We start from the raw sequence: 23,928 nt of genomic DNA, 5'->3' as shown, positions 1-23,928 counted from the left end.
TTGTGTAGACATCTTTTCATTTCTCTTGGGTGTATATACCTAAGAGTAGAACTGCTGGGTTGTATGGCACATTTATGTGTAACTTTTTAAAAAACTGTCAACTGTGTTTCAAAGTAGCTGCACCATTTTGTATTTCCATCAACAGTATTAGGATTCCAATGTCTACATCCTCACCACATCTGTTTTTGTCTATTTTTTTAAATTATAGCCATCCTCATGGATGTAAAGTGATCATTTATTGTGACTTTAATTTACATTTCCCTGATGACTAACAGTGTTGAGCATCTTTTCTCGTGTTTATTACTTGTTTATACATCTTCTTTGTCGAAGTAGTAACTTTGGTGATATAGGCAGTGTATATGGCCTGCATATTATTCTTTTATTTTGCCCTAACAATTTACCACAAACTTAGAGTCCTAAAATACAAATATTTTGTTTTAGAGTTCTATAGGCCAAAAGTCCAGTATAGTCTTACCAGGATAAAACCAAAGTGTCAAAGGGGTACACTCCTTTCTATAAACTCCAGGAGAAAATGCTTTTCCTGTTCATTTGGATTGTTGGCAGAATTTAGGTCCTTGTGACTGAGACTGAGATCCCTGATTTCTTGCTGGCTGTAAACTGAGTGTCATTCGCAAGCTCTAAAGGCTGTTGCATTTCTTAGTTTTTGGCCCTCTTCCTCCATCTCAAAGCTAACAGTTGGAGACTGAGTCTTTCTCATATTGCCTCTCTCCCACAAGCTCTTCACTATCCCTCTTTTAATTTTAGGAGCTCAAATGATTAGACTGGCTGACCTAGTTAATCTAGGGTAATCTCACTATTTTAATGTCAGTTCATTAGCAATCTTAATTGCAACTGCAACTTTAATTCCCTTTTGTCATGTAATATAATATAGTCACAGATTCCAAGGATTAGAGTATGGACAGTACCACACCCTATCTGAAGGGCACAGCTCGTTTTTATCTTTCTATTGCCAAAGAAAATCACAAATCTAATGTTGGTAGACCTTCCAATTTTTCCATATAAGCCAAACCAAAACACACACACACATACACACACACTTTTTTTTTATTTAACTTCTCTTTTTTTTTTTAACTGAGTCCACAATAAACTGTGGAAAATTCTGAAAGAGATGGGAATACCAGACCACCTGACCTGCCTCTTGAGAAACCTATATGTAGGTCAGGAAGCAACAGTTAGAACTGGACATGGAACAACAGACTGATTCCAAACAGGAAAAGGAGTATGTCAAGGCTGTATATTGTCACCCTGCTTATTTAACTTATAATATGCAGAGTACATCATGAGAAACACTGGGCTAGAAGAAGCACAAGCTGGAATCAAGATTGCCGGGAGAAATATCAATAACCTCATATATGCAGATGACACCACCCTTATGGCAGAAAGTGAAGAGGAACTAAAAAGCCTCTTGATGAAGGTGAAAGTGGAGAGTGAAAAAGTTGGCTTAAAGCTCAACATTCAAAAAACTATGATCATGGCTTCTGGTCCCATCACTTCATGGGAAATAGATGGGGAAACAGTGGAAACAGTGTCAGACTTTATTTTGGGGGGCTCCAAAATCACTGCAGATGGTGATTACAGCCATGAAGTTAAAACATGCTTGCTCCTTGGAAGGAAAGTTATGACCAACCTAGATAGCATATTCAAAAGCAGAGATATTACTTTGCCAACAAATGTCCGTCTAGTCAAGGCTATGGTTTTTCCAGTGGTCATGAATGGATGTGAGAGTTGGACTGTGAAAAAAGCTGAGCACCGAAGAATTGATGCTTTTGAACTGTGGTGTTGGAGAAGACTCTTGAGAGTCCCTTTGACTGCAAGAAGATCCAACCAGTCCATCCTAAAGGAGACCAGTCCTGGGTGCTCATTGGAAGGACTGATGCTAAAGCTGAAACTCCAGTACTTTGGCCACCTCATGCGAAGAGTTGACTCATTGGAAAAGACCCTGATGCTGGGAGGGATTGGGGGCAGGAGGAGAAGGGGACGACAGAGGATGAGATGGCTGGATGGGATCACCGACTTGATGCACATGAGTTTGGGTGAACTCCAGGAGTTGGTGATGGACAGGGAAGCCTGGTTTGCTGCAATTCATGGGGTCAGGTTGCAAAGAGTCAGACATGACTGAGCAACTGAACTGAACTGAACAAGTTCAAATTTTTAAAAAATTCTTTCCAGACCAAACATGTGAGTGGACTGAACCATAGCCTGGAGGCTACAGTGCCCTCTGGTTCAATCATCCATTTTCTATATTCTCTGCTCAAATATTACACCTCATTTTCCAGCATAGTCAGAGTGTCACTGAAGTATAATAGTTTATTTTATTAGATTACACTAAGTTAAACCATGTAATGATTTGGATGGGAGAGAAACATTTCTTTTTTTTCACTACTACTAAAAGGGAAACATTGTAACAATAGAATAGGTAAGATTTTAGGGTATTTGTCTCATTACAAAACTCAGAGCAGATTTAGAACTGTAAACCTGTATCCTTATTGTAAACAGAGGGGTTTTAAATAGATGCACTCTTGGGTCTTTTTTAGACCTTAAAGTCCTATGAATCTCTCATATACAAATAAAGTACAGTAGTCTCCACCCACCACTACCAGCTATAAACTCCCCTTACTTAAAATTCTAACATTTGCCAATTTATTTCCTTTATCTTTTGGAGACTGGAAAACTAGATGGCAAAGGAGGACAGCTTTTGCAATGAAATCTAGGGGAAATTACAGATGAAGGGAAAAAGAATCAGAGGATTGGTGAAGAGAAAGGATGTGGAGTTGACTGAAATGACAAACACTGATTCAGGAGGCAGGAAATGGAAGTGAAGGAGACCTTGCAGGAGAGACAGCAGGACAGGAAGGAGTTAAAGATTCCTGAGCTATAAAACGTGAAAGGCACTTGGAAGGAGACCCAGACTAAAGAACATATCATGCATTTTAATATGACTGTTATCCGTCACAAAGCAACTCTTGTTGAAACTGCCAGGTAGCCAGATCCTGAAAAGTTTCTGGGCAGCAGGAGATGGTAACTGGACATTAACAATCAGGATACAACATTACTGATTTCAGATGTACAAGATGGTGTTGGTATTTTGAGAAAAGCTTTCATAGGTTCATGTTGATTGTGGTCCCTTAAATTTTGACTCATGAGTTTTTCAGCTGAGAATTCTCATTTCAGGGAGTTTTCACAGATTTCACTCTGGTGGCCCTTCTGAGAAATCTATGCTAATTGCAGTGTAAGCAGAGGCTAACATTCCTTAAAGCATTCTCACTAATTACAAGGCATTATACATTGACTAAATCTGGAAAAATGCAGTTTTCTTAGTGTTAGATAGTGAAAGCATGTGAAATTTATAACACCTTACTGCTGTGAATGCAAAGATTTAAATTATTTGGCATCACAGCCTTATTCACTTTTCTCTTGAATTAAGATTTGGATCCTTTGTGGATCTGACTACAATTTTCTTGAACAGAGTCCTGAGGGCACCAGCAAATTACCCTGGCATGCATTGTTTCACAATTTCTCTGGAAGTAGATACTTTCTGAGGTCTCCAATATGTGACTTGACACTCTGTCTGTCCAGAGACTAATACTAGTTTCAAGAGAAGCCAAGTGAAAGCAGCTCAGTCATGTCCAATTCTTTGCAACCCCATGGGCTGTATATTCTCCAGGCTAGAGTACTGGAGTGGGTAGCATTTCCCTTCTCCAGGGGATCTTCTCAACCCAGAGATCAAACCCAGTTCTCCTGCATTGCAGGATTCTTTACCAGCTGAGCCACAAGGGAAGCCCTAGGAGAAAATAATTTCTTCTTCTGGTTAGCCTGAAACCCTCACAGTTCTTCAAAATAGAGACACCCGAGTTCCTTCTCACTAAGAGATCTGTTCCCTCTCCTCTTTCTTGTTTTTTCCTTTCTTTCTTTCTTTACACTTGTCCTTTGTGTTTTCTTGGTTTATCAAAAGTTCCAGACGCTGCTCCTCAGTGTTTTCTCCCTGTATCATACCAGGGATCATGTTGATAGCTAGCATGTATTCAGACCTCATGTTGCACAAACAGCTTTGCAAGCATTACTGCTTTCAGCAACCATAGAAGTAGAAAACGAAGGTCCACAGAGACTAAATAACTCTCCCGAGGCTACTCAGCTATTGAGAGATGGAGTGTGAACACCTGCCATGTAGGCACCACTTCTCACACCCATGCCCCCTGGAGGCATCAGGATTTATCACATTCTTTTGCTGCTGCTCAGTCTTCCTGAGTGTGTCTTCCCGGGTCACTCAGTGGTAAAGAACCAACCTGCCAATGCAGGAACCGCAGGAGACAGGGGTTTGATCCCTGGGCTGGGAATATCCCCTGGAGGAGGAAATAACATCTCACACGACTGAAGCGACTTAGCAGCAGCGGCAGCCAGCATTCTTGCCTGGAGAATCCCATGGACAAAGGAGCCTGGCGGGCTACAGTCCATGGGGTTCCAAAGAGAACCCCATGCATGAGTGATAAAACATGCATGCCCTCCTGGATGTAACCCAGAATCTCTATCTGAGCAGTGCTCCAGGAGGATTCTGCCATACGCTAAGCACCATCACCTCAAACCTATTTGCCATTTTTACATCCTTCCCAGAGCTCTTGTGTTGTCTCCAAACCTACCTCCTGCAGTCCTGTTTTTTTTATTGCCCAGGTTCCCAACCACCTTTAACAAGTCTTCTCATTCTCCTTGCAAATGAATACACAGGCACACTTCCTGGGATAGATTGCCTCTTACTCAACAGTGAGAATCTGAAGGGTTCAAAGTACAATTCATTATTTCCTCTTCATTTTTCAATTTTTATTTTTTTATTGAAGTATAATTGCCTTACAATGTTTTGGGTGTACCACAGATTGATTCAGATATATATATGTGTGTGTGTGTGTGTTCTTTTTCAGACTTTTCCACTATAAGTTATTACAAGATATTGAATGTAGTTCCCCGCACTAAACAGTAGATCCTTGTTATTTTTGGTGGCTAAGGATCGTAGAGAACCATTTTCAAATGCCATTTGTGACTCACCACTTTAGAAGAGGGGAAAGAAGATCAAACACAGAATAATTAGCATGTGTGCTTATTGGGCACTTTTTTCTATTTGCCTGCTTAACAAACCAAACCATAAGTATATGATGGCTAAAACAGATTTTTTTTTCTCACTCACCTAACATCTAAAACAAATTATTTCACAAGAGGCTTTTTGTGGTTTGGGTCAAGAAATGGCACAGTTGACTTCTGCTCACATTTCATCTGCTAGAAACCAGCACCTTGTCCACATCTCACTGCAGAGAGGCTGACAAATGACCTAACTGTGTGCCCAGGAAGGAAAAGAAAAGGATTTGGTTGATAATAGATCTGTCTCTGCCATCGTGCTATTGAAAACAAAGTTGCTGTTAGCAGAGACCTGGACTTCGGACCTGAGAAAAAGTTGCTTTCAATGTTCTCTGTACTTGGCTGCACTCAAACAAGAAACCTTCATCTCCTCTGGCTCCTCTCTCCATCACCTTTACACTGGGCCAAAGATATTTTTCAAGCACATATATTCAGATTTTTTCCCACTGGATTTTGATTTTACCCAGAGTCACACATGAGGGAAAGAGGCGTGAGCCAGAGCCCAGACTATGCACAGGAATGTATTAACAGTTCCAAGCATTTGCTCCCAGGGCTGCTCATCCATCCCTGCCTGTCTCTCCAGCTGCCGGTCCTCCCAGGTCAGGACAGTGCCTGTTTGGTCAAACGCCTCTACTGTGAAGGCGGCCCAAGGTGGCACTCCCCCACATCACTGGATATTGATAGGCGAGTGTTAGCTAACGCAGGTTCACCCTTGTGCCAGGGCTGCCCTTGCTTACCACTGAGGCTCTGGACCCCCTGTTCCATCTCATTTCTACAGGAGCCATGATCCAAAAGCTAAGCGGTTTCATGAGGTCTACAGGCAATGATTCTTTTAATGCTTCTATTTCTGACTCTTGAAGAGGCTTGCTTCCTTATATCGGTTGTGATAAATTGAAATGCTTGCCTTTGTTTCTATTTCCTTGTTCTTCTTATATTTATATATATGACCAGTTTGCAGATTCAGTGAAAGAGTGATCTGTAAACCCTGACAGTTTCCAAAAATCAATACACATGTAATCTGCTAGCTGACGCTGACCCGCAGAGATGACCGGACTACAGATGAATGTGGTTCTGACAGTGAGGCTCCACCCACACTGCAGAGGTTCCATGACTACAGCTCAGTCTCCTTTTTTTTTTTAGTTTAGGTTAATGTTTTGTTTATTGGAAGGAAAGCATTGGTCCTTGTCCTGTCCATGCCTCCTGTCACTTCTCTGGATCTGGCCAGAGACATTGGTGGCTGCCCCCTCCCTCAGGTGGCCCCATCAGCTCCGACAGTCAGGGCGTGTGCCCCATGCTATGGGAACAGAGAGTTCTAGCCCAGGGTCTGCTCAGGTATATCTATACCAGCTCCCGGAATCAGTCTCTTTTTTGTTTTGTTTTGTTTTGCTCGTTGTAAAAGTCTTTTTGGTCAGACCTTTTTTAACATTGTCTTAGTACAAATATATAATTTATCATGTCACTCCCTCTTTGCATCTCTCTTCTTTTTCTTCTAATTAACTTCCATAATTAAAGTAATACTCGCTGATGGGATTGTAATCAAGCACAAACACAGGCATGGCCTTTCTCAGCAGTACTCACCTCACTAGGTGTCTATCTAGGTGATAGAAAGTGGACTTGAATTATTTTTCCTTTGTTTTTTTTTTATATTTTTATTGAAATATAGTTGATTTACAATGTTGTATTAGTTTCAGGTATACAGCAAAGTGAATCAGTGTTACATGTATGTGTGGGCGTGTGCCTGTTACCTACTCATTTCCCTCCCTATCTCCCCTTTGGTATCCTTAACTTGATTACAAGACCTGTGAGTCTATTTCTATTTTGTAAATACATCCATTTTTTTTAGATTCCACATAGAAGTTATATGATGTTCGTCTTTCTCTGACTTACACCACTTAATATAATGATCTCTAGGCCCACCCATGTTGCTGCAAATGCCATTTTCCTTTTTCATGGCCAAGTAATATTCCATTGTAATATGTACCACATCCTCTTTTTCTGTGCCTGTGTTGAGAGACACTTAGGTTGCTTCCATGCCTTGGCTATTGTAAATAGTGCTGCAGTGAACATTGGGGTGCATGTTTTCAACCTGAAATTTTCTAATATTGAACTAGTGGGCTTTCAAAAAAACCTCAGCTCTCACCAGGATTCAAGAAAAAGTAACACAGTGTAATTCATTAATGAACAAACCTGGCTACATGTCAGAATTGCCTCAGAATTTGTTCAAAATAGAAACTAGAGCTTCCATCCCACCACCTGAGTGTCAGGTTTAGGAGATCTAACTGTATGACTCAATAATATGTACAAGCTTTTCTAATAGATGTAGGAGGGTCAATTGATTAAGAAGAATCATGTTCAATATAAACTTCTATTAATTGTAGACACTTTGGTAACTCTGTGCTTTTTCTAATAGATGTAAGAGGGTCAATGATTAAGAAGAATCATGTTCAATATAAACTTGTATTAATTGTAGATGCTTTGGTAACTCTGTGCTTTTTCTAATAGATGTAAGAGGGTCAATGATTAAGAAGAATCATGTTCAATATAAACTTCTGTTAACTGTAAATGCTTCAGTAACTCTGTGCTTTGTCTTCATAATGAAGGTAATAACACCTAAGTAGCTTGTGCTAACAAAAGTGCCTCTCGTGACAGGATGCACAGTTGTTACTTTCAGCAAAAGCTCAGTGTAATTAATTAACGGCTGGATTTAATTCAGTGACATTTGAATTTTATAGCTATACACTTGCAGCTATAAAACTACTTTTATTATTAAAATTCCTGTAGGAAAAATAACTTGGTAATTGTGAGTCTGAAACTCTCTGGTCCCTAACCTGATTTTCCCCATTGGCAAAGTTGTTTTTATTACATAGTGAGGCAGCTATTTTATATATAGCAGGACAGATTATGTTTTAACAAGTGTCCTGGGGGTTCTGAGGCAGCCAGTCCACAGACAAGGATTTAGGATCTCTGGTTACAAGGACCGAACTTGAGGTCAGAGTTCTGGGATCTAGTTCAGCCCTACTCTTTGCTTGCTTTCTGCCCTTGGGCAAACCCTGGGGCTTTCCTGAGCCTAAGTTCCTTGCATGCATGAGTGCTAAGTTGCTTCAGTCGTGTCCAGTTCTTTGAGACCTTATGGACTGTAGCTTGCCAGGCTCCTCTAGCCATGGAATTCTCCAGGCAAGAGAACTAGAGTTGGTTGCCATGCCTTCCTCCAGGGGATCTTCCCAACCCAGGGATCGAACTCGTGTTTCATGTCCCCTGCGTTGGCAAGCGGGTTCTTTACCACTAGCACCACCTGGGAAGCCCTTATCTATATAAAAGATGGAAATCCTTTCCCTGCCTCTCAGGGTTATTATGACAACAAAAACAAATTCAGATAATGTGCACAGTATACTATATGTACATATATATTCATTTACTAGATATTTATAAAGGACCTACTATGTGCCAGGACTAAGTGGTAGGAATAAAGAAGAGAACAAGAGGGATGTGATCCCTGATTTTAGGGACGTTACCTGATGAGGAGTGGGAGGCAGAGAACACACAAGTAAGATAATTTTGGGTAGTTCTAGTGCTTAGGAAGAAAGTAAAATTGGCAGCGAGCTATGTAATGATAGGCAGGAGAGTGGTGGCTGCATGCTTTAGATGGCGTGGTTGGAGCCCCCAGTAGGAGATGACATTTGTGTGGAAACATGAATGACCAGAAGATAACTGTGCAGAAGTCTTCAGGTGGAGGATGTCCGGGAAAGGGAACAGCTGGGACAAATGTGCTGATGTTCCGGAGGAAGGGACGGAAGGCCAGTGTTGCCAGAGCCACAGCAATCCATGGGGAGTGTGACCTCAGTGAGATAAGGAGCCAGGATGTAGGCAGCTGGCCTGAACACCTAGAGGATGGTTGGTCATGAAGCTTGAAGTTTTGTTCTAACTACACTGAAAAAGTACTAGATAATCTAAGCAGAGGCATTGTATGATCTGATTCATGTTTTAGAAAGATCACACTCAGTTCAATTCAATCACTTAGTTGTGTCCGACTCTTTGCGACCCCATGAACCACAGCACGCCAGGCCTGTCTGTCCATCACCAACTTCCGGGGTTTACCCAAACCCATGTCCATTGAGTCGGTGATGCCATCCAACTATCTCGTCTTCTGTCATCCCCTTCTCCTCCTGCCCTCAATCTTTCCAGCATCAGAGTCTTTTCAAATGAGTCAGCTTTTCACATCAGGTGGCCAAAGGATTGGAGTTCCAGCTTCAACATCAGTCCTTCCAATGAGCCCAGGACTGATCTCCTTTAGGATGGACTGGTTGGATCTCCTTGCAGTCCAACGGACTCTCAAGAGTCTTCTCCAACACTACAGTTCAAAAGCATCAATTCTTCGGCGCTCAGCCTTCTTCAGAGTCCAACTCTCACATCCATACATGACCACAGGAAAAACCATAGCCTTGACTAGACGAACCTTTGTTGGCAAAGTAATGTCTCTGCTTTTGAATATGCTATCCAGGTTGGTCATAACTTTCCTTCTAAGGAGTAAGCAAGCATCTTTTAATTTCATGGCTGCAGTCACCATCTGTAGTGATTTTGGAGCCCAGAAAAATAAAGTCTGACACTGTTTCCACTGTTTCCCCATCTATTTCCCATGAAGTGGTGGGACCGGATGCCATGATCTTTGTTTTCTGAATGTTGAGCTTTAAGCCAACTTTTTCTCTGCATATAAGTTAAATAGACAGGATGACAATATACAGCCTTGACGTACTCCTTTTCCTATTTGGAACCAGTCTGTTGACCCATGTCCAGTTCTAACTATTGCTTCCTGACCTGCATACAGATTTCTCAAGAGGCAGGTCAAGTGGTCTGGTATGCCCATCTCTTTCAGAATTTTCCACAGTTTATTGTGATCCACACAGTCAAAGGCTTTGGCATAGTCAGTAAAGCAGAAATAGATATTTTTCTGGAACTCTCTTGCTTTTTCGATGATCCAGCGGATGTTGGCAATTTGATCTCTGGTTCCTCTGCCTTATTCTAAATCCAGCTTGAACATCTGGAGAATTTTGAGCATTACTTTACTAGCGTGTGAGATGAGTGCAATTGTGCGGTAGTTTGAGCATTCTTTGGCATTGCCTTTCTTTGGAATTAGAAAGAAAACTGACCTTTTCCAGTCCCCTGGCCACTGCTGAGTTTTCCAAATTTGCTGGCATACTGAGTGCAGCACTTTCACACCATCATCTTTTAGGATTTGAAATAGTTCAACCGGAATTCTATCACCTCCACTAGCTTTGTTCATAGTGATGCTTTCTAAGGCCCACTTGACTTCATATTTCAGGATGTCTGGCTCTAGGTGAGTGATCACACCATCATGATTGGGTCATAAAGTTCATTTTTATATAGTTCTTCTGTGTATTCTTGGCACCTCTTAATATCTTCTGCTTCTGTTAGGTCCATACCATTTCTGTCCTTTATTGAGCCCATCTTTGCATGAAATGTTCCCTTGGTATCTCTAATTTTCTTGAAGAGATCTGTAGTCTTTCCCATTCTGTTGTTTTCCTCTGTTTCTTTGCACTGTTTGCTGCGGAAGGCTTTCTTATCTCTCCTTGCTGTTCTTTGAAACTCTGTATTCAAATGGGTATGTCTTTCCTTTTCTCCTTTGCTTTTCACTTCTCTTCTTTTCACAGCTACTTTTAAGTCCTCCTCAGACAGCCATTTTGCTTTTTTGCATTTCTTTTTCTTAGGGATGGTCTTGATCCCTGTCTCCTGTGCAGTGTCATGAACCTCTGTCCATAGTTCATCAGGCACTCTATCACGTCTAGTCCCTTAAATCTAACTCTCACTTCCACTGTATAATCATAAGGGATTTGATTTAGGTCATACCTGAATGGTCTAGTGGTTTTCCCTACTTTCTTCAATTTAAGCCTGAATTTGTCAATAAGGAGTTCATGATCTGAGCCACAGTCAGCTCCCGGTCTTGTTTTTGCTGACTGTATAGAGCTTCTCCATCTTTGGCTGCAAATACTATAATCAGTCTGATTTCGGTGTTGGCCATCTGGTGATGTCAATGTGTACAGTCTTCTCTTGTGTTGTTGGAAGAGGGTGTTTGCTATGACCAGTGCATTCTTTCCACAAAACTCTATCAGCCTTTGCCCTGCTTCATTCTGTATTTCAAGGCCAAATTTGCCTGTTACTTCAGGTGTTTCTTGACTTCCTACTTTTGCATTCCAGTCCCCTATAATGAAAAGGACATCTTTTCTGGGTGTTAGCTTTAAAAGGTCTTGTAGGTCTTTATAGAACCATTCAACTTCAGCTTCTTCAGCGTTCCTGGTCGGGGCATAGACTTGGATTACCATGATATTGAATGGTTTGCCTTGGAAACAGATCATTCTGTCGCTTTTGAGATTGTGTCCAAGTACTGCATTTCAGACTGTTTTGTTGACTATGGTGGCTACTCCATTTCTTCTAAGGGATTCTTGCCCACAGTAGTAGTTATAATGGTCATCTGCATTAAATTCACCCATTCCAGTTCATTTTAGTTCACTAATTCCTAAAATGTCAACATTCACTCTTGCCATCTCCTGTTTGACCATTTCCAATTTGCCTTGATTCACGGACCTAACATTCCAGGTTCCTATGCAATATTGTTCTTTACAGCATCGGACCTTGCTTCTATCACCAGTCACATCCACAACTGGGTGGTATTTCTGCTTTGGATCCGTCTCTTCATTGTTTCTGGAGTTATTTCTCCACTGATCTCTAGTAGCATATCGGGCACCTGCCGACCTGGGGAGTTCATCTTTCGGTGTCCTATCTTTTTGCCTTTCATACTGTTCATGGGGTTCTCAGGTAAGAATACTGAAGTGGTTTGCCATTGCCTTCTCCAGTGAACCACATTTTGTCCAAACTCTCCACCATGACCCATCCATCTTGGGTGGCCCTACACGGCATGGCTGTTTCATTGAGTTAGACAAGATTGTGGTCCATGTGATTAGAATGGTTAGTTTTCTGTGATTCTGTGTTAGTTTTCTGAAGATCACCCTGGCTGTCACCAGAAGAGACTATTAGTGAAGGGGCACTCAGAGCAAGGAAACCAGTCCGGCTGACTGACCAGACTGACTGGTAGAGTGGTCCAGCTAGGGAACATGGCAACATCAGATTATAGCAACGAAGGGGCTGGTGAGATTCAAGGTATTTTTGATGTTAGAGCCAGGAGCCTTTTAGTGTCAGGAAGTAAAGTCAATAGGCCCATATTAATTCAGTGTCATTCCCACTGCATTCTCTCATTATCAGCGTGCATTAATTAGTCTCAACATTAAGTATGAAATCACTCATCTTCACATCAGGTCATATATAATCTCAAACATATTGAATACCGGTTAAATAAGGGGGAAAGCGCATACATAATCTCAAACACATTGAATATAGGTGAAATAAGGGAAAAGGTGCCTAAACAATCAGAACAGGGAGAGCCTGTGCGTATATTCAGAGGTGAACTTCTCAGAACATTCTCCAGTTTCTGTCTTTCGACATAATTCCTAAAAGCTAATAGTCTATGCCTAGAAGGCAATTAAAAGGAAGAGGAGAAGAAAGAGGAATGGCTTCTGATACGAGGCCATGCGGCAGCGTACACAGGAAGGAAAGGTAAATAGCTGATGAAGAAAGTACAACATATGAAAATCAGGTGTGAGACTCTGAAGGGCATTGGAGAATGATGGTTGTCTTCACAGTTAATGGAGGCGCAGAGGAATGAATGCCATTGTAGATCATCTCGCCTACAAAATGGATGAAAGAAAATTAAATCCATTTGACTTACAAAAAGTTAAACTTTGAGTATATGAAAATGATCTCACGTAGACCCTTATTTCCCCAAGGTGCTCAATAAATGTATCTTTTCATTGTATTTAATGGTCATATACATGAAGTGCTATATTTTTAGCCCCACCTGATAAAGGCCTATTAAAGTATAATGTATGCAGAACTGCTATGTCTGGGAAGATGGCATAGATAGATTTTCCCCTATTCTTCCTGGTAAATGCAAGTAAAATCCAGACATTCTATATAAAATGTAAGAAGACTGAGAGTGGAGAGGAGAAAGCAGCCTGGCTAGGGTCTCTGGGTGCTGAGGAAGGACACAAGTGTGACTTCACTGGGCTTGGGGTGGGGCTTGTTTGTTTGTACCAGAAATCTCCAACTTGGAGCTGAAGAAGGTGGCTGTCAGGAAATAGAAACAGAATCAAAAGTCCCCACTAAAGCTTGCTCCCTCTACCCAAAAGACCAGGAAAGGGACAGCCTAGCAGGGCAGTGAACTCTTAGAAAATGCTGCTCTGTTTCAAAGCCTGAATTGAAAGATTGGACTCCTCATCAGACTGGAATGCGGTTCCCCAAGACCCCTGGACAGAGAAGATGGATTTAATCCCCACAGGGGTGCAATGTGGAGATCACATGGGGACCTGGGGCTTCTCTCCTCACCCTGCAGTGCCCCTCTTCCCTCTGGGGTGGTGGTAGAGGAAGCCTCCTGGAGAGTTAGGACTTCCCACAGCAGAGTCGGTGGGGAGCCAGAAGCTCTGCCCAGGCCCAGCAGTTAAGAGGAGCCCCACATAGGTCACAGAGGAGGTCAAGAGGAGAACCTGGACTTCTGCCCCCACTGGAGAGTAACCAGGTGGCACCTCCCTCTCCCCGACCTGAGTGGTTTCAGAGAACAGCAGCTGAAACAGATTTTAATAAGGTCCAAAGTTGCAGAGCATGATATGAAAATGTCCAGATTCCAAATGAAAAATCACTCATCATACTGAAATCCCACTTTTATCAACACTTTTTATTCAACATAGTGATAGAAGTTCTATCTAATGAAATAATCTGAGAAAAGGAAATAAAAGGCATATACATCAAAGGGAAGGAATAAACCTGTTTGCAGAGAAATGATTGCCTTCTAAGAAAATACCAGGGATTGTAAAAAGAAAAAGTTATAGAACTAACATATGAGTTTAGTAAGGTTACACGCTGTATAAAACTCAACTGTTTCTATATACCAGCAATGAACATGTGAATACTGAAATTAAAAATACAATATCATTTACCATCCCTTGAAAAAAGAATAATTGGGTATAAATCTAATAAATACAAGACTTGTATACTAGAAACTACAAAACTCTGATGAAAGAAAGGAGATATAAATAAATCGACACACAATGTTCATGGGTTGGAAGACTCAACACAGTAAAGATGTCAGTTATCTCTAAAATGATATATGTTTGTATATTTCCTATCAAAATCACAGCAAAATTTTATAGTTGTAGATAATATTATTCTAAGATGTATGTGGAAAGGCAAAGAAACTAGAATAGCAAAGAAGAATAAAGTGGGAAGAATCAGACTCAAGAATCAATTTCAAGATAATTATATAATTACAGTAATTAAGACTGTGTGGTATTGGTATCTTGAAATTGATTGGAACAGAAGGAGAATGAAGAACAGAACTAGAACCACAAAAATATACCCAGATGATTTTGACAAACATGCAAAAGCGGTTCAGTGGAAGAAAGATAACCTGTTCAATTAATGGTCGTGGAACAATTGTGTATCCATAGGCAAAAAAACAAACTTCAGCCTAAATCTCACACCTTATACAAAAATTAACAGAATATATCACAGACCTTGCATGTATGTGTATGGCTGAGTCCCTTTGCTGTCCACCTGAAACTATCACAACATTGCTAATTGACTATACTCCAACATAAAATTAAAAGTTCAAAAATAAAACTAAAGGTAAAAATCAAATGCTAACAAGAATGCAGAAAACCACATCACTTACATATTACTGGTGGAAATGTGAAATGATACAGCCACGTGGGGAAACAGTTCAGCAGTTCCTTAAAAATCTAAACATGTAACCACCATGTGACCTAGCATTTACTCTCCTGGGCATTTTTCCCAGAGGAAATGAAGACAAATGTTCACACAAAAACTTGGAGAGGAATGTTTTTATATGCTTATTGGAATAGCCAGAAAGGTGGACACAACCAACGTGTCCTTCAGTAAGTAAATGGCTGAACATACTTGGTACATCCATACCATGGAATACTACTCAGCAGTATAAGGGAACAAACTGCTGATACATGCCACCATGCTATGTCAGACCTGGAAGAATCTCCAGAGAGTCACTCTGAGTGAAAAAAAGCCAATCAAAAAAAGTTACATACGGTATGATTCCATTTATATAACATTCTTGAAATGACAAAAGTATAAGAAATAGAGAACAGGGTAATGGTTGCCAAAGGATTAAGGCAGGGCCAGGATCAATGTGAGGGATCCTTGTAGTGCTGGAAATATAGTGTCAATGTCCTAGTCATGATATCGTAAGATACTAGTAAGATACTGCCATTGGCAGAAACTGGGTAAAGAGTACACTGTATTGCTCTATGTTATTTCTTATAACTGAATGTGAATCTGCAACTATCTCAAAATAAAAATTTAATTCCATTAAAATGGAATCTATTAAACCTTGTTAGTTTAATGATAAGATGTACAAATCATACCAACTGTTGCCTTGCTCTGGCCTCAGATGCTTCAATCCTTATTCTTTTCTGACAGTTCTGTGGTAGCTAGATAAGCAGATGGGTAGATGGTTTTTATAGTTACAGTTAGAAAAGGAAAACAAAGGTCAGTGAAAAAATATGGGTCTATCCCTTGTTCATTGTCAATCATGTTTCAAGGGAGTGCCCAAAGCCCTCCATCTAATAAAATGTCACATTCCGTCTCACCCTCAGGAAAGCCACTAGTGAAAACATCCCGAGAGATGGTGATCAACACGGAGGAGCCTGCAATCACAGTTGATGTAGGAAGCACCGTCAAAACGGTGCAAGGCGTGAATGTGACTATTAACTGCCAAGCTGCAGGTAAGAAATGCATCCATTTGTTAATTCGTTTGCTCAGATATTAATGGAGCCCTGTGCTAGGTTGGGGGCTGAAAGGATAGTACAAATTCTGCTCTCAGGGAATTGGGGCTACTAGGGAAAGTCAAGCACACTCAGTCACTCTGAAAGTGGAAAGTGCTACTGAAGTTGATCAGAGGAAAACTGGGATAGATGAGGGAGAAGAGGTTGTTTTTATCTCCATCCCACATACTGATGGAACATGAGCATGCCAGGATGGGGACAAAGGTGTTCCAATGGACTAAAGAATATAAGAAAAACCATGTAAGTAAGGAAGCTACAGGACTTCAAGGGAAATGTGACTGCTTTGGTCTAGTGGAATCCTGGAGCTCAGAGATGGGGTGGGAAAGGGGGCTTAAACTTTAGTCACGTGGGTTGCAACTGTGCCATGGGAGACTCTGAACACTTGGATGAGGAATTCAGACAAAGCAGGTTGGAAGTGGCATTAGGGGTCATGCAGTATATAAAATAGGTTGAAGAAAAAAAAAAATACTGAGACAGAGGGGACAGTTAAGAAGCCATAGTAGTTTAGGGACTTCCCCAATGGACCACTGATTGGGAATTCGCCTTGCAGTGCAGGGGACATGGGTTTGATCCTTGGTCAGAGAACTAAGACCCCACATTTTTGTGGAGTAACTGAGCCCACATGCCACAACTGAGACATATATATATATATATATATATATGTATATTTGGCTGCATGTATATATATATATATATACACACTATATATATATATAGTATATATATTATACAATATATAAATATATATATATATTTATATATATATAACAGAACCCACAGTAGTTTAGATGGAACAGTGGTAAAGAGTCTGCCTGCCCAACAGGAGACATGAGCTGCACCCCAGGGTGGGGAGGATCCCCTGGAGAAGGAAGTGGCAACCCACTCCAGTATTCTTGCCTTAGCGATGAACAGCAGTAGTTTGCAGCAGAGGTACTGGGGGCCTAAACTCAGGACAGTCATGGTGGAAAGCTCAGGAGTAGATGGCAGGGGTGAGACCAACCTGGAGCTTACATTCGAAGTGGGAGGGTGGTGGTGGTTTAGTGTCTGACTCTTGTAACCTCATGGGCTATAGCCCACCAGGCTCCTCTGTCCATGGGATTATCCAAAGCAAGAATACTGGAGTGGGTTACCATTTCCTGCTCCAAGGGATCTTCCAGACCCAGGGATCAGACCCAGGGATCAAACCCAGGTCTCCTACATTGCAGGCAGATTCTTCACTGCTGAGTCAGCAGGGAAGCTCCTTTCAGAAGTGTGTAGGAGTTGTTTATGAAAACAGCCAGTGCTCTTGGGCATGTGATATAAATGTTGCCCTTGGGTAGCTCTTGTAAACTCAGAGGCCTCTAGGGACCAGAAAGTCATAAAGTGGAGGAGTAGACCAGAAGAGGTGGCAGTATGCCCTTCATAAGGGCATTTACCTTCAATTCAAAAATAGAAAACACCCACAGCTCAGCTGCCAATCCTCCCTTCCTGTGAACTGCTAGCCTGTCTGCCCTAAGGGTTTTCACTGCCACGATACAAAGGGGAAATAGATGACTCCCGTGCCAGGGTGCAGTGACAGTCCCCTGATTATTGCTGTCCTCATCAGATATACCTTCCCATGGCACCCCAACCGAGGTTCCCACGTTATACCCTGTCTGAAACGAGGACAGGCATTGGCACCCCCTGTTCTGGGTGTTTCTTCATCTTAGATCTCAGCCCCAGCTTTGGAAAGTTCACCTCCACCTGTGATTTATAAGGCCAGAGAGAATCCATTTTAGAAGAAATAGAAGGAAGATCTTCATCTACAGCATGTTGTTTCCTAAGAACAGGCTTCTGGTTTTCTCTGAAATCTTCTGGTAGCTCTAGGAAACCCAAAATATAAATCTCTCTCTGTCATAATGCATTAGCTTCTTCTTGGTAAAGCTTCCCTTGGCCTGTGCATCCAACCGCCTCAGTGAAAGCCTATAGAACTAAATCCCTTCAGGCTCTATACTCTCAATCAGGGTGTCCCATGAATGAGTTGCCCCTCTGCACACAGACTGATGGTGAAGGCCAGATCCTTTATGCAGGACCATCACTCCCCATCTGATCTCTAGGAACATGTGCCTTGAAGACAGAACACCAACTGGAGATAAGATGGGTCTCCCAATATAATGGACCATATTGGGTCTCCTCTTGAGTGTTGGGACTGGTAGGACTGGTAGGAAGCAAAGGGCAGCAAACTCAGGACTTGAGCATCTGAAGGAGGTTGAGAAAACCAGAATTCAGGTGGAAGAGTATTTATCGCAGGAAAACTAGAAAAGTCGAAACAGCTTTGGTCAGCTCTTCTGGGCCACCCAGCGCCATGTCTCCAACCTCACCCAGAGATTCACTCTTGGTAACCTGATAGTGAAATCCTAGGTTGTAAGGTCCAGTTTTTGCCTGGCCATGCACATTACATTACTAAAAACTTAGTTGTATTCATAGGGCCCTTTGTATGAATCATACTTAAATAAAATAAATGTGTCTCTGTCATTATGCCTTTTATTAAATAAGGTTTTTATTCAACATGGGCTTCCCTTGTAGCTCAGTTGGTAAAGAATCTGTCTACAATGTGGAAGACCTGGGTTCAACCCCTGGGTTGGGAAGATCTCCTGGAGAAGGGAAAGGCTTCCTGCTCCAGTATTCTGGCCTGAAGAATTCCATGGACATGTATAGTCCATGGGGTCACAAAGAGTTGGACACGACTGAGTGACTTTTGCTTTCACTTTCACTTTTATTCAACATAGATGGGAAAGAGCCTGCTTTTGATTAAACTGTTGGTCTGTGAATTTACTGGACAAAGAAATCATTCTTGAGCTGAGTCTCCAGTCGAAATACTGACAGCTAATAATACCAAATAGCAAAAGAAACTATTTTTACTTTGATGCTACAAGTGGCTTTTATGACTCTCTTGTGACATAATTTTAATGGCTATATAATAGTATATTTTAAGAATATTACATAATTTACATAGAATAACTCATGTCCTTACATGTTTGAGTTGTTTGCAGTTTTTCATTAAATACCTTTTGCACATGTATGCTTTCAACATGTAAAATGCAGACTCACAAATTATTCCCAATCCTTAAACATAAAAACCATTAAACAACAAGTATGATGAGGCTTTTTCTTGAAAAGTGATTCGGTCTCTTATACCACTCCCATACTTGTTCTCTATTGGAGAAGAATTCAGAAAACAGAATGCAAGATAAGAGGTCAGAGGAGGAGGACGAGTTTCGGTCACTGGGAATAGGATGTGCAAAGGGCCTGAGGTAGAAAGAGTATGTTGCATTTAAAGGAGTGAAATGTGGCTGGCTTGACTCTAAGATGGAGAGGCTAGAAGACAGTAGGGTGGCTTGTGGTTGAGGGGGGGGGGACAGTGGGCAGGAGCTAAACCTTATGCTTTCCTAGGTTATGGTACATTTTGGAACAGGGGGAAGCTTTTGAAGACTTACTTAGGATATAAAATTGTCAGGACTAGTCATGTAGAAATAAATAGTTGAGGAGTCAATGATGGGCAGTGTAGTAGCCAGGAAAGGCTAGCCTGTGGTAACAGGTAGACCCCCAAATGTATAATGATGACTCAAACACAATAGAAGTTTATTACTTGCCTACCTAGGAGTCCAAAAAGTGGTCCTGGTCAGCTGGAGGGGAGGGGATCTGCCCCTCACAGTCCTTCAGCATACCTGGACACTGGTGGTCCTGTTATCCTGAGTACATGCCTTCCAAGGTCTCCCCAGAGGTTCTCTCTACCCTGTCAATAAGACAAGGAGAAAACAAAGTGTAGAGGATGGTTGAAATGGTTTCAAGGGTGATACTTGGCAAACTGAAACAAACTTTTTAGGCCAAGCCAGTAGCACTCATGACTGCTTCTCACATCCCTTCTTAGTCACATGGCCACTCACAGCTACCAAGGCTGTTGGGGAATGTTGCCAGGCTGAGGAGGAGGAGGTATTAGTCGTTCAGTCATGTCCAACTCTTTGTGATCCCATGTGCTGTAGCCCGCCAGGCTCCTCTGTCTGTGGGATTCTCCAGGCAAGAATATTGGAGTAGGTTGCCATTCCCTTCCCCAGGGGATCTTCCCAACCCAGGATTGAACCCAGGTCTCCTGCACTGCAAGCAGATTCCTTACCATCTGAGCTACCAGGGTAGCCCAGGCTGGGTACCCAGGAAAAAGAAGGAATATCTGTCAGCATCTGCCACAGTTAGTGTGAAGAAATGTGGAAGACTAAAAGCCTCCTTACCAGACTGCCATGGTTCTTTAGAATAATTGCTCAGATTGACATTTAAGTTACTATATTCTTCCCTTGTCTTGCACCAAGCCTTTAAAGAAACTTCTAGAACCTATCATGTCTAGGTGTGCCTTTCAGTGGATGCCCCACCTCAAGATGTTGACAAGGTGTCATGGTGCAGGCAGCCTTCCAAGTATAACAAGTGGTCTAGTTAACAAGAATATCCTATCTGGGATTTTAAAAAAAGATTATTATAGCATTACCCTACCTGGCAGCTCAGTGGAGATTAAAAGCACTAATCCTCATAATCAAATCAAGTTTCAGCCCATTATGACTACACTCATTTATTGATCCTTTCAAGCAGCAGGGAGACCACTGTGTTGTTGATAAGGTATGCCGCAAAGCAGGAAAAGTAAAAGCAGGTCCTTTTACTTCCTATTTTAGACACAGATCATACCAGGGAGTCCAGAGTGTGGAGCCTATCCAACTAACTTGTCAACAGTATAGCTTTGGACTTTGCTTTTCAGTAGAGTGTATTTTTTGTCATTTTTCAAACATTTCTTTCTGTAGAATGTGCTGTCTTTTCACAACAGGTTAGGGAAAAAATCATCTTCTACAACCTGATAAGCTTCTCACCAAGAAGTGTACTAACAATGGATTCTAGAAACTTCCCTCCTAACAATAATCTTGATGTTGCAATTACAGTAGCAAGGTTAATTCCAAAGGCAGAAAGCATTTAAGGATTGACACCAGAAATAACACGCAGCAATTCAGAGCTTCTCACAGGAGGCAATCTCCTATACGGGCAGACAGTATCATGTACTTGTTAGGATGGGGTTTCATGGCATCAAATGTACTGAGTTTGGATCCCTGCCTTCCATCTGTAGGTCACTGATTGGTGGCAAAGTGGAGAGGGACTCTGTCCTCATGTAATCATTCAGGAATCCAAACGAATGTCTCTTTGGGCAGATTTCATAATCTTTTTGAGTCCCAATTTTCTCATCAGTAAAATGGGGTTAATAACAATGCTTCATGGTAACTTTGTGATTATGTATGACATGTTTATTAAATGTCTGGCTTATAGCAAATATTCAGTTAATGTTCTTTCTTCCTCTAATGTGTTTGGGATATGTATAGCTTCTGACCTCAGTGCATTCCTGATGTCTCAGTACTCTAAGCATCAGGGTTAGGCATGTATTTCTGGTAACTTTTCAAGGGACTCTACCGTGTATGAGGGCTGGTAATATTTTCTGAGGCATCATTGTCATGTCTTGAGAGAAAAAGAAAAAAGATGCCTAATTCTTTTTTTCCTGTCCCCTTGTTCCAACTTTGTAATACATCACAATCAGTCATGGCAGAGCTGGCTGTCATTCCAAAGCATCTTTTTGGTGTCGTTCTCTTTAAGGCACACAATCCCAGGCAGGAATCCTTCAAAATGTGACACCAGCAGCATTGGTAAATTATTGATGCAGGTCTGTGTTTGAATGAGTCTAAGAGAGGTTTGCTAATCTGCCTATCGCAGAATGATCCTTATGACATGTGGCTCCCTCCGCACCGCTGTCACTCTGTGGTCCCAGTTTTACAGAGATTGGGGGTCCCTTCCATCTACCTTCATTATTCCGAACATGTCCATTTCTCCCATGAACTCCCCTGCTCTCAGTTGAGGGGTTCAGCCCTATTGGTAAACACTCTGTTTTGTCCTGTTAAACAGACTTGATCTCATGAGGGCATGAGACCACGAGTGACGACAAGAACGGAAGAAGCTTACACCCACTTCCTGGAAACATGAGAAATGGCTCCGTCCCTTGGTCATCTCTCTCCCTCCTCCTCCTTCTCTTTCGCACCATCCCTGTCTCCCCCCCGGCTACCCTGACCAAAGAAGGTCACATAGTGGAGCAGCAAGTCTGGCTGTGGCAGCTGACCATGGAAACACAATGTTGGCCCTGGAGACACACAAGTCGTGGCCTGTGGGCACCGTCATGGAGACAGCATTCACCCCCACCATCTGCTGGTGGAACTGACAGCGCACTAGTCCATGCCTCTTACTCTGCCTCCTCGCTCTAGAACAGCCTCAGTTCCTATCAGGGACTGTGCGCTTGCTGCCCACAGACCTCCTCCAAGGCAGGTGCCACTGACAGGTACTATGTGTGAGCAGTTTATAGTGAGGGGAAAAGGGTGAATACTTGCAGAAGTTGGTTTGTAGAACCTCATTTTTCCTTGCATTTTCAAGAGAGAAGTGATGTGGGTGGGTGAGTGGAGGGTGTTTTTTCAACTTATTTTCCAGAGGCTTTCTCCTGAAGGCTATGGAATTTTTTTTTTTCCCCAACGTGAAAACGGAGCTCAGGGTCCACAGTCTAAGCTGGCATGGCCGGGCATCGTGATGCTCTTGCTCTCCCTAGTGGTGTTGCAATGAAAAATCAGCCTTTCTGCCTCTCACCTGCATCTTTACTCCAGGTGTGTTTAGAGAATAATACCAGCCTGGCCCCTCTCGTGCACCTGAGCATCAAGTATACAGTGTGTACCCCTCTCTGATGGATCAGGGCTGCGGTACCCAAGTCTCCCCCTCTTTCAACAGATCTGCCTCCTTCCTCCAGCCAGTCCACCAGTCCCTAGGGATCCACATTGAATTATGGGTAATCTGCACTACGATGAAAAGAGAGGACCAGAGAGTCACTCTCTTGTTCCTTATAGACAGGGAGAGAAAAGCTCTACAGATTGGCCAAACACTTGGGCTGCCCACATAGGCTATCATTCCACCACTGGAAACCATACCTGAAGCAGCAGGGCAGCCAGGACACCAGTGAATTCATGCAGAATAGTTCATTGTTAATGAGGCAACAGGAGAGCACTCTCCCACCCAGCCCCACCTCCTGCCATTGGGATCCTGGGAGCAGCAAGTGCTCCAGGGCTCATGATGAGAGCTGGCTGTTACAGAGTAGACTCTGAGGACATTTTATTCATCAGAGACAAGCAGTGGGTACACAGGTGATGCCATGAAGGTGTCTGCATATCAACTGTAGGCTGCCCACGAAGGGTAAGGCTGCCCCAGCCCCAAGGGCAAAATCCATCCCCCACTCTGAGAAAGTACAGGACTAAAGTTCCGGCTCTGCCTGTTCTGGGTTTTGACCCCACTTACCTGGATTTGGCTTTCTAAACATGCCCTGGATACATGTCCACAAGTTTCATGAGCAAACATTGTGAGCTGAGTCAATAAGCTAGAAGGTACAAAACCGGAGCTGTCCAATCCCTGGAGACTGTGAATTAATGCCACAGGGTTCCTGTCTCTCAGCTCACTAGAGCTGGGCTTCCCGCGGACCCTCCCATGCAGACCATCTCAGCAGGCTTGTCCTAAACTGAGGACTGCTGACCAGCATGCCACCCACAGGGCTGCTTCCTCAGGAATGAAAGCCATTCCCTTGTCTTAGTCTACTCAGGCTGCTCTAACAAAATACCACAGATTGTGCAGCTCAAACCACAGAAGTTTGTTTCTAATGGTTCTGGAGGCTGAGAATTCCAAAATGAAGGTGCCAGGCCATTCAGTCCCTGAGGCGGACTCTCTCCCTGGCTTGCAGACAGCTATCTTCTTGCTGTGTCCTCTCATGATGGAGGGAGGGAAA

General features: G+C 42.3%; 1 protein-coding gene across 11 annotated transcripts in view; it reads left to right on the top strand.

Moving 5' to 3' along the window:
- The window catches only part of ADAMTSL1 (ADAMTS like 1), a 1,112,438-nt gene that overhangs the window by 988,804 nt on the left and 99,706 nt on the right, over positions 1-23,928 (top strand). For 10 of the 11 annotated variants that reach the window (XM_086414961.1, XM_086414960.1, XM_086414965.1 and 7 more), the window contains one exon: positions 15,891-16,019. In XM_086414961.1, the coding sequence (XP_086271087.1) occupies positions 15,891-16,019 (129 nt within the window). Of the gene's footprint in view, positions 1-4,931; positions 5,910-15,890; positions 16,020-23,928 lie in introns of those variants that run through there. The other variant, XM_086414971.1, reaches the window with a different exon arrangement.

This window comes from Bos grunniens, chromosome 8, assembly GCF_055505025.1.
Source record: "Bos grunniens cultivar Pamir isolate PY7600 chromosome 8, Bosgru_T2T1.0, whole genome shotgun sequence".
Taxonomy (NCBI): Eukaryota; Metazoa; Chordata; class Mammalia; order Artiodactyla; family Bovidae; genus Bos; species Bos grunniens.
The sequence above is the reverse complement of the archived record's forward strand: the minus strand, read 5'-3'. Positions and strand labels throughout refer to the sequence as shown.